Genomic DNA, 12,470 nt, shown 5'->3' on the forward strand with positions numbered 1-12,470 from the left:
CTCGCGTTAATGTACACAGTCTTTCACCTATTTCTTCCTGAAGGCTCTGAAGTGTATCCATCTTTATCTGCAGTGGCTTGACAGTATGATGAAAGTGGACGTTTACTCACTGACTTGACTTTGCAGCCTCTTGTAGTCACTGTACCTCAAGTGCGTGCACTGCTCAATCAGTTTCGTAAAACCACTTCACTCAGCTGCTTGTCTTGTAGGTAAGTATGAATGTTACAGGATGGGGCTCTGCTGGTCAAGAAGATGAACCACCCTATACACATCCCAGCGGTGCCTCCAAAATTTGTAGTACTCTCTTAAATTGCAAATGAAAGAGACAGAGACAAGAGTTAGTGGTTGCCCAAGCGGTCCTCTTTGTTGTCTTAAATATACATTGTACTGATACTTTGTTACACGGTAATAATACATAAAAATACTGAAATCACAGTAAATAAATAAATAAATAACCTCCTTATACACATCTGGACATACTCATAACAAATTGGTAAGTATTTCAGGTAAGTATAGTACATTAACAACTCAGTTAAATGATACATGTTTGAAATTTCCTCTTACACAAGTATCTTTGAATTACACAATTACAAAAATAATCAACTGTAACAAATTATTTAAACATTAAAGCATGTGAATTAAAGTTTAGTATCAATTTTAATAAATTTAACTAACCTTAAATTGCAAATGAAAGAGACAGAGACAAGAGTTAGTGGTTGCCCAAGCGGTCCTCTTTGTTGTCTAAAGATGCGCCGCAGTTGTCACGGTAACGGTAACTCTCTCAACTGTCACCAGTATTTATAAAATGCAGCTGAACCTCAGTGCAAACTTATACTAAACATACAATAAAGTAACTTAAATTGAACACGTATGTACATGTAAAAAGAAACAGACATAGCATGGATACAAAATAAATATATACAAACAATAGAATATTTTTATGGCCCAAACTATGCAGGGTTCACATTTATCATCACCTTTGATCAATTTAAAGCATCCTTGAGTATTAATTTCTATCATTTTAAATGGCTTTTGAATGGTATAGTGAAAAAATGTACTTGACTGTTTTAAATATTGATAATAATAATAAGAAGAAATTTTTTCTGGAGCAGCAAATCAGCTTATTAGAATGATTTCTGAAGGATCGTGTGACACTGAAGACTGGTGTAATGACTCTGAAAATTCAGGTTTGATCAAAGAAATAAATTACGTTTTAAAATACATTCGAATAGAAAGCAGTTATATTAAATAGTAAAAATATTTCACAATTTGAGAGCTTTTGCTGTACTTTGGATCAAATAAATGCAGGCTTTTTTGAGCAGAAGAGACTTCTTAAAAAACATAAAAAATCTTACTGTTCAAAAACTTTTGACTGGTAGTGTATACTATCTAAATCATTCAACTAACACAAAAAAAGTTCTTCCTCAGTATTTTTGTCTTGTTTTTCATTCTTAAATCAAGATGTTTACCTGAGATGCAGATTTACATAATATACTAAGTCTTGTTTTTAGAAAAAATATCAACAATTATGCTTATAACAAGAAAATGGAGTCAGAATAATGAATAATAAGAATGTTTAGATATTTGTAATGGAAAATGGAAAATCTTCGAAATAAATAAGCTTTCCATTGATGTATGGTTTGTTAGGATAGGGCAATATCTGGCTGAGATAAAACTATTTGAAAACCAGAAATCTGAGGGTACAATAAAATCTAAATATTGATAAAATCACCTTTAAAGTTGTCCAAATGAAGTTCTTAGTCATGCATATTACTAATCAAAAACTAAGTTTTGATTTATTTACAGTAGGAAACCTACAAAATATTTTGATGGAACATGATCTTTACTTAATATCCCAATGATTTTTGGCTTAAAAGAATAATTAATTTTTTAACCAATACAATGTATTTTTGGCTATTTTTACAAATAAGTCACTAGTTGTCCTCTAGCAAGAGTATAGAACTAAAAAATAAATATGAAGCAGCTCAAATCATCCGATGAGAAATGCATGAGCTTTTGGTTACAGACTAGATGTCATTCTGCGACATTATTGATATCTTTTCTGAAATGTGTATTTCTAAGGAAGAACATCTGAAACTATTAAGCAAAAGTCTCTATTTGCTCCTCATTTAACCTCAGTGCTGTCTATGTGAATCAAATGAGATATTTGGCAACCCACATTAAACTAAATTCCAATCAGCAGATGACAGTAATTTCATGTAATACTTATGCAAATATTGTATCCAGTCTGATTTAAATATCAGCTGCTGACCAGCTGGCTGACCTCTCTCCGGCCACAGATGGCCACTGGTCAAGCAAAGCATTGTGGGACAGCATTTGTGGCCACAGACGAGAGTGACCTTTGGCGGCACAAGAGGGCGAGCACATCACAAACATGCAACGCCCTCCTCCAGAGGCTCATGGGAAGACCAGCACTGACCAGCACTTAGGCAGCGGGGCTGGCAGGGTCAGAGGTCATGGGGGGAGGGTCACTGGGAGTTTAGGGAGGACAGCCACAAATCTACATATCTGAAAACACTTCAGTGCTTTTGTTCCTGGCCTGTTCATTTAGAGACTCGGGATGAAGCAATGAACAGTAATGAAGAATAATCAATAAACAACATGAGAACATTCATCAGGCAGATAGGAAAATGTGAGCGTGAGGCATCACATCTTGCTCTTAAGACAGTGTGACAAACTACTTAATTAGTTCAACTGGTCTCAAGATGTCAGGGTTGAGCAAAATACAGAGCTGAATACTTCCCTTTTAATTCATGAGAAATTTGAACTGAATTAGCACCAACACACATGAAAGTTGAATTAAATTGACAGACAAAAGTAAATTACTGAATTGCAATTCAAATAAATGTATTAATCACAGCTGATGCATTCTGGGAAATAAGGTGTTTTCCACCATGTAAAAAAAAAAAAAAGCATTTTCAGGGTAAATAGTTTTTTGTTACTTCATATTCACTTTTAAAATTCAAACCAGTGGTAAAAGTTTACCTTTTTTTTTTTTTACTTAAAATGTATAAATATTTATATTTATTTGTTTTCTATCTGTCTATCTATCTATGAAAGTTAACGTTCACGTTTAATTTTAATGTGCTTTCAATTAAATCTTAAAACTTATTTTCTTTCAGTTAGTTTCTAAATTTTAAGTCTTTCATCTAATATTTTTATTATTTTATTTTAATGCATTACTTTTCCATGCATTACATAGTACAAATTCTATGTACATGTCTGTTAAGTGAAATGACTTTTAGTGTTATATTTTTACTTTAATTTTTATTTTAGTTTAATTTGAATGTGCTTTTGTCATTTTTGTATTTCTCCATATACTTCTGTTTAACTTTGATTTCAGTCATTTCATGTCAGTAATTTTAGTGCTTAAAATTATATATTAAACTTATTTTCTTTAGTTTGTTTCTAGTTTCTAAGTTTTAGGATTTTCATCTAATATTTTGTTTGTTTTATTGTATTTGATTTATTATATAAATGCATTAATTCGAATTTCTTCATAAATATTTGTGAAATGTATGAGTAATTTCTAAGTGAAAATTGTTTCTGAGACAATTTGGCTTTTAATTTTAACTTTAGTAAAAGTTTTGTAATTTTATGTACTTTTTTATTAACTTTAATTTAATTATTTTATTAAGCTTTATAAATAAATTGCTTATAAACTTTGCTCTGTTTTATTATCTATATATCTATTGACCACTCTTTCTAAAGCCTATAAACTTTCAAACTTTTTAAAGTTTTTTTAAAAAATTTAAACAAACTTGAATTTAAATTGTGTATTTTTTTAAATTTCACTTCATTTTTATTTGACTTTCCTGTATTTAAATTTGAATTGCAATTCTGCATCCTCAACTCAAATTCAGAATCTGACTTATTCATTTCTGCCACTACAACAAATCAGGCAAAATAAAAGTCTCCCCATTTTGGTGGGTTATGCATGGTTTCTTGAAGTCACTATCACTCACCCAGGCCTCCAATGGTGTGCTGGCGCTGGTGTGGGGGAATCTGGGTCGGCTGTCCTTCCGGTTCGCTCTCTTCATGGTAGGAAAGTTTGTAGCCCTGCAATCCAGTGCTGCTGCCTGCCGGGAGATGCCAACGCAAAACCACAGTCGTGCAGTTCAGAGACTCCAGCTGCAGCTCTGGCGCAAGGGGCACTATGGGAAAAAAATACCCATTATTAGTTGTGTTAAGAGTGAAGGATCTGAGGATCCTCAAATGCAAACGGTGTGTGTGTTGCTTCAAGAGAGCAACCATAAATTTTACTTTCTTTTCCATATTCTTAATTCATTTATAATGACTTATCATTTAATTATTCCATTTAATCATAATCATTTATAATAATCATTATAGTCATTTATATATCCATTTCATTGCTTCAGTAATTGATGGTCATTTATTTTATGTTATACTATTATTTTTCCATTGTTGTTTAGTCTTATGACTGTGTGGTTTCATGGCCTGTTTGTCCTCATGAATAAGAGATATGAGGGCATGTTTATGAACCTCAAGGTTTATGGGATGCTGTACAGTTTGGTATAACAATACTTGTTGGATCTGTATTCTTCAGACGAAGTCTGAGCGTTGAGACATACGCAACTAAGACTATTCAATAAATTCTGCTCCTTTTTACCATCATAACTTCGTCCCCTGCTTCTGGTCTTCACTTTTAATACTTTTCCCTCAGTCAACATTTTGATGTAATCGTCAGGATGGCATAACATTTTGGCGTACTTCTTGGCTGACAGAAGACTGTTAATAGTGTTTTGGGTATTTTGGGTACCAGACAAGACCTCCTGTTAACAGGGTTTGGGTATTAGACTACTCTGCTGACGAGTGGTTCTGTTACTGGACAAACTGATATTTTCTGATGGGATCTGGCGTCCGGGGCTGGATCTTAATTGGCATGGGGACAGCGATCTAACAAGAGGATGCATGTTCATTTGACTGTCATTAAAACTGCTTTCTCATCTCAGACTCCAAAACTGCATGGTTAAACAAATCTGATAGGAAGTTTCAAAGCGCAGACCCCAGCAGCCCTGTAACCTCAGGAGAACAAATCTTCTGGATTTATCGGCCACAACTGGAGCTATGAATCTCTCTCATCCAGACGAGACGGGACCTCACAGGAGCGCCACAGGAGTTAAATCAATCTCAGCTTAATTAAACACACTCCCGCAGAGTTTCCTGTGGTTCCAGTGTATCTTTGTAGGCGTTAAATTCAACCATAGTAATCTAACAGAGTGGGTTCCTGTAGATCACAGGTGACAGAGCTTGATATGTGAGCTGAGGCTGGTGGGGGACTCTGAAAATGGAAGATCTGTAGAGGCCTGCGGCTCTGGCTTTATAACCCATGACTAAAACCTTTCCAATGTGGATGAGAGGAAGGGTCAAAGGTCATGTAGGAACAAATGCAATGCCTTAACAAGATTATCAGCCCAAAGCAAAGAAAAAGAGAGCAGGATTCACCTTAATCCTTTCAAAGCATGTCTGTTGCAACTTTTACTATTTTGTACATGCAGACATTAGAAGATTCACCTCTAAACACCAAATAATCAACAACACCACCCTGGACAAGCCTGTACCACCTATAGTACATTATTAGATGATAGATATACTGTATAGATAAATAGACGAGCGATAAATAGAACCATAGAATGAACGATAGAGTGAACGAACAATGGATAAATGACAGAACGATAGATAAATAGAACGATAAAATGACAGGTAGATAGAACGACAGAATGATAGAACGAATGATATAACAAACAAAGAATGATAGATAAATAGATAGAATAAAAGAATGTACAAACAATAGAACGAATATAGATCGATAGATAGAACCAATGATAGATCGAACGAACAAATAATAGATAGAATGATAGATCGATAAAACGATAGAATGATAGAATGATAGAACGATAGAACGATGGATTGAAAGATAGATAGAACGACAGAGATAAGCGACAGAACGATAGATAGATAGAGCGAATGATAGATCGAACGAATGAATTAACAAATGATACAAAGAAAGATAGATAGAACGATAGATAGATAGATAGATAGATAGATCGAACGAACGAACGAATGAACAAATGATAGATAGATAGATAGATAGATAGATAGATAAATATATAGATAGATAGATAGACAGATAGATAGATAAATAGATAGATAGATAGATAGATAGATAGATAGATAGAGCGAATGATAGATCAAACAAATGATACAAAGAACGATAGATAGAACGATAGAACGATAGAACGATAGATAGATAGATAGATAGATAGATAGATAGATAGATAGATAGATAGATAGATAGATAGATAGATAGATAGATAGACAGATAGATAGATAGATAGATAGATAGATAGATAGATAGATAGATAGATAGATAGATAGATAGATAGATAGATAGATAGATAGATAGACAGATAGACAGATAGATAGATATATAGATAGATAGATAGATAGATAGATAGATAGATAGATAGATAGATAGATAGACAGATAGACAGATAGATAGATATATAGATAGATAGATAGATAGATAGATAGATAGATAGATAGATAGATAGATAGATAGATAGATAGAGCGAATGATAGATCAAACAAATGATACAAAGAACGATAGATAGAACGATAGAACGATAGATAGATAGATAGATAGAACGATAGATAGATAGATAGATAGATAGATAGATAGATAGATAGATAGATAGATAGATAGATAGATAGATAGATAGATAGATAGAACGATAGAACGATAAATAGATAGATAGATAGATAGATAGATAGACAGACAGACAGACAGACAGACAGACAGACAGACAGACAGACAGACAGACAGACAGACAGACAGATAGATAGATAGATAGATAGATAGATAGATAGATAGATAGATAGATAGATAGATAGATAGATAGATAGATAGAACGATAGAACGATAGATAGATAAATAGATAGATAGATAGATAGATAGACAGACAGACAGACAGACAGACAGACAGACAGACAGACAGACAGACAGACAGACAGACAGACAGACAGACAGACAGATAGATAGATAGATAGATAGATAGATAAATAGATAGATAGATAGATAGATAGATAGATAGATAGACAGACAGACAGACAGACAGACAGACAGACAGACAGACAGATAGATAGATAGATAGATAGAACGATAGAACGATAGAACGATAGATAGATAAATAGATAGATAGATAGATAGATAGATAGATAGATAGACAGACAGACAGACAGACAGACAGACAGACAGACAGACAGACAGACAGACAGACAGACAGACAGACAGATAGATAGATAGATAGATAGATAGATAGATAGATAGATAGATAGATAGATAGATAGATAGATAGATAGAACGATAGATAGATAAATAGATAGATAGATAGATAGATAGATAGATAGATAGATAGATAGATAGATAGATAGATAGATAGATAGATAGATAGATAGACAGATAGATAGATAGATAGATAGATAGATAGATAGATAGATAGATAGATAGATAGATAGATAGATAGATAGATAGATAGATAGATAGAGTGAATGATAGAACAAATGATACAAAGAATGATAGATAGAACGATAGAACGATAGAACGATAGATAGATAGATAGATAGATAGATAGATAGATAGATAGATAGATAGATAGATAGATAGATAGATAGATAGAACGATAGATAGATAGATAGATAGATAGATAGATAGAACGATAGATAGATAGATAGATAGATAGATAGATAGATAGATAGATAGATAGATAGATAGATAGATAGACAGAATGATAGATCGAACGAATGAATGAACAAATGATACAAAGAACGATAGATAGATAGATAGATAGATAGAACGAAGGAACGAAGGAACGAAGGATCAAACGATAGGTAGAATGACAGAACGATAGAACGAATGATAGAACTAACGATAGAGCGAAGGAGTGAATGAACAAACGATAGATAGATAATAGATGGATAGATAGATATATAGATGTTCCACCTTTAGTGCTGGAAGCCTTCGGTGTCCTGTGTGACGTCCAGGCTGATGGTTCTCCCCATCCCACACTGGTCGCTGCAGCGATGCGGAGCAGATACGTGGAGTCGGGCTGGAGACCCTCCAGGAGGTGATGGGTTTTGTGTCCTGAGAGCTCCAGTTGTGTGACTGCCCCGTCTGTGCTGGTCCTGTACGAGAGGCGATACGCAGACACACGACCACGACTCATCTTATGAGACAGAGGCTGCCACGACACCTGGATGTCAGAGGGACTGCGGCTTGTGAGACTCAACTCAGGAGCACGCAAGGGAACTAAACCAGAGATATAAAGAATCAAGAAAAAACAATTACTTCATGACATACAGAACTTATGATCGTCATGAACCCAGCAGCAAACCCAAAAGCAGTCATAACAGACCTCATTGACATATTAAAGTCTAAAAAGTCTTTATAAGCAACTGTTTTGGCACAAGAGATTTGAATTATGAGTGGATCTCAGGGGAAAATTAAATTCTACAATGTATATAACAATATGAAGCATCGTTTTTAAAGCAGGTCACTAATAAAATGAAGTGAATGGGTGCCGTCAGAACGAGAGTCCATAAATCAGATAAAAAAAGAACTTATCCACACCACTCCAGTCCATCAATCAACATACAGAGAAGCCAAAAGATATGTTTGTTTGAAACAAATCCATCATTAAGACATTTTAACTTTAAAACTTTGTTTCCCAATAAAATACAAGTGAAAAAGTCATCGCATCTGAATCAGGGGAGAAATGTGCCCAGATCAACCACCATCTTTATTTATATTTGTGTCAGTGTTAGTGATTTTAGTGCTTAAAATTAATTTTTAATTCTTTCAGTTAGTTTCTAGTTTCTAAGTTTTAAGTCTATCATCTAATATATTTTGTTTTATTTTATTTTATTTATTATTTCAATGCATTACTTACAATTTCTTTGTAAATATTTGTGAAATTTCAGAGCAATTTCTGAGAGACAAAGATTTTTTCTAAGGCCTATAAACCGTTCAAACAATTAAAAAAAATGTAATTGTTCAAATGAATTTTTTAAAGACATATAGAAAAACTACTAAAAAATAATGGAAAGTGGTTTTGATAAGCAAGTTGAGTTATTATGAGTGGATCTCAGGGGAAAATTTAATTCTATAATGTATACAACAATATAAAGTTGCATCTTGTTTAAAAGCTAATACTGTAGCTCTCTCAGCTTGTAAATAAAATGGAGTGAATGGGTGCCGTCAGAATGAGAATCCAAACAGCTGATAAAAACATCACAATAATCCAAAAGTAGTCCACACACTATGTTTCCTTTATCCATAACATTGACTTTCCTAGTAAATAAAGCTGTCTCGTATAAATTAGATCAAGCGCCGTTTCTCTAAAAACACTCTAAACAACTATGTGGGTGGATGTTGATGTGAGAGACAACTGGAGATGGACTTTTTCACTGGAGGAAGCGTTATTAAAGATTATGGACTCAATGGTTTGAAGTTAGTGATGGATCATCTTTATGATGGATTTGTGTCTTACATACACAGAGCTTTTTGTTTTCAAGATGTTAACTGATGGACTGGAGTGGTGTGGATTATTATGATGTTTTTAAAAGCAGTTTGGACTCTCATTCTGATGGCACCCATTCACTGCAGAGGATCCGAATTTGTTCCTGTGAGGAAACAAGCTCATCTAAAGTACATTTTCATTTATGGACGAACACTTTTGAACATCAGATGCTCATCTTCTACTCACCGTCCTCAAGTGTCCGCTGTATGACGTGGTCTGACATGCGACTGGCACCCATAGGCATGTACGCTACAATGTAAAAGGTGTAGTTTCGCCCAGCCTCCAGGTCATCAATGATGTAGCGGGTAGTATCGTTACCGATAACAATCTGGTACTCTTCGTTATTTAGACCTGTTGGACATGACAAGACATGATGTTTCACAATCTCTGGAAAGCATGACAAATGTAACTGAAATGTTATGGATTTTTCTTTTATGCCAAAAATCATTAGGATATTAAGTAAAGATCATCTTTCATTAATATATTTTGTAAATTTTCTACCGTAAATGTATCAAAACTTTTTGGATTAGTAATATGCATTGCTAAGAACTTCATTTGGACAACTTCATAGGCGATTTTCTAAATATTTTTGCACCCTCAGATTTCTGGTTTTCAAATAGTTGTATCTCAGACAAAATATTACCCTATTCTAACAAACCATACATCAGCGGAAAGCTTATTTATTCAGCTTTTAGATGATGTATAAATCTCAATTTCAAAATATCGACCCTTATGACTGGGTTTGTGGTCCAGGGTCAGCCATTCTTTTTAAGTCTGATTCTATGAACTAATAAAATGCATGCTTTGAATGCAACATAAATCGCTTTAAATAAAACTATCTGTCAAATGCATAATTGTATTATGCACTAAATGCAAAGTAATAATGCACCAAATGATAACAAAGGTGTAGAATTGACCTCAAAACCATTTTTCCTCAGAAAATGCTAGTAAATTTCACACACAATTCCAAATTGAAATTGTGATGTAGAAAGACATAATCTAATCCAATAACCTTGTATTTATTTTTTTACAGTGCAGAAGAATATTGCACTGTCCCAAATGCATGCTCCTTATCGTTCACAAATTGAAATGCATGAAGTGGTTAACCACTAGCCCGTGTGGCTATTCAAAAGAAAACACGTCAACTCAATCAACACGACCATGCCTTCTTTTAATTAAGCGCTTTATCAATGCAACTAAAGACAAATTCCACCTGCTGGTTTTCCCACAGGTCCACTGCACCTGATAACACTTTAAATTAGGCCACATTAAGATGCTCAAATAAAAGAAACACTCTACAGCATTGAGTCGCCAACTGAATTTCTGACCCAATAAACAACATACTCGACAGTCAACAGAAAAGGCCTTGTTCCGGCGCTGAATGGCCACGCTGAAGACTTTGACTCTGACGCACAGGGACAAACCCCCCGAAGCCTCTTCAGAGTTAAGATTAAGACACTCCAACACTCGGGATAATTAGCCCCCTTTTGCACCCCTTTCAATCACTTCCGATGCTTTTTGCCCTCCAGAGCAGATGCAGCGTGTCTTTCTCTACAGCTATTCTACTCCTAGTAAATAGCCAGGAATTCTGGAAGTCCAAGTGCAACCGGCCAAATCCCTAATAAAGATTTCACACTTGTCAGAACAGTTCCTGTTGGACGTCTCATTGTTGTCTCTTCCTTATCTCCTCACAGACAAGCAGGTGTTTTATTTGGAAGTCTGCATCAAAAGCTAAAAGAAGCATTTTGTGCTAACTAAACAAATTATTCTTGACAGTCCAGAAGTGACTTTTTTAATGACGAATGATGCTCAAAGAGTACTCAACTACTCAAGAATGGAGCAAGAGCCTTTCCCACACAAAGTCATGACACATATGTGACCCTGGACCACAAAACCAGTCTTAAGTCGCTGGGGTATATTTGTAGCAATAGCCAAAAATACATTGTATGGGTCAAAATTATTGATTTTTCTTTTATGCCAAAAATCATTAGGAAATTAAGTAAAGATCATGTTCCATGAAGATTTTTTGTAAAATTCCTACTATAAATATATCAAAATGTAATTTTTGATTAGTAATATGCATTGATGAGAACTTAATTTGGACAACTTTAAAGGTGATTTTCTCAGTATTTTGATTTTTTTGCACCCTCAGATTCCAAATTTTCAAATAGATGTATCTCTGCCAAATATTGTCCTATCCTAACAAACCATATATCAATAGAAAGCTTATTTATTGAGCTTTCATATGATGTATACATCTCAGTTTTGTAAAATTTAACCTTATGACTGGTTTTGTGGTTCAGGGTCACATATCTCTAAAGTTCATTTTGGGGAAAACCATTGCTTTAATTGGATTTGTGTGCATGTTCAACACTGTCCGGTCCTTTTTCACATCTGAAATGCTCACCTTCTGCCTTCATGTAGTGCACAGAGTAGGCGATGACTTTGTCCGAGTTGTACATGGGTCTGTCCCAGGCCAGTAAGATGGCTGAGCTGGACACGGTGTCCGCGCGGACATTTCTTGGTGCGCTTGGCCGGTTGTCTGACATAACCACGATCAGACGAGCCATCGCCAGAACCGAACCCTGCTCGTTCTCCGCCTGACACTGGTATATGCCGTCATCTTCTGGAATAATCTGGTTTATCACCAGTTTACTGTAAAAATAAAACATAAAACAGTTTTTCATAATAGATAAACATCAAGACATTGATATACTTGCAATATGGTCAATTTTTTTTTTTTTGCATTATTTTCAAAACTAAGTACATTTCACTACCAAATTCTTAAAATGTAATGCAAAACTCACATTCTCTATATATATATTTAGTAGCACGAGTAGCATTTGCACT

General features: G+C 34.5%; 1 protein-coding gene across 1 annotated transcript in view; it reads right to left on the bottom strand.

Annotated features, from left to right (window-relative positions):
- Positions 1-222: 222 nt before the first annotated feature.
- The window catches only part of prtga (protogenin homolog a (Gallus gallus)), a 36,410-nt gene continuing 24,162 nt past the window's right edge, over positions 223-12,470 (bottom strand). The window contains exons 7-12 of the mRNA XM_073850246.1: positions 12,028-12,275; positions 9,807-9,971; positions 8,045-8,350; positions 3,987-4,175; positions 2,285-2,360; positions 223-304 (exon numbers count right to left, since the gene is read on the bottom strand). Coding sequence (XP_073706347.1) covers positions 223-304; positions 2,285-2,360; positions 3,987-4,175; positions 8,045-8,350; positions 9,807-9,971; positions 12,028-12,275 — 1,066 coding nt within the window. The remainder of the gene's footprint in view (positions 305-2,284; positions 2,361-3,986; positions 4,176-8,044; positions 8,351-9,806; positions 9,972-12,027; positions 12,276-12,470) is intronic.

Source organism: Garra rufa, chromosome 11 (assembly GCF_049309525.1).
Source record: "Garra rufa chromosome 11, GarRuf1.0, whole genome shotgun sequence".
NCBI lineage: Eukaryota > Metazoa > Chordata > Actinopteri > Cypriniformes > Cyprinidae > Garra > Garra rufa.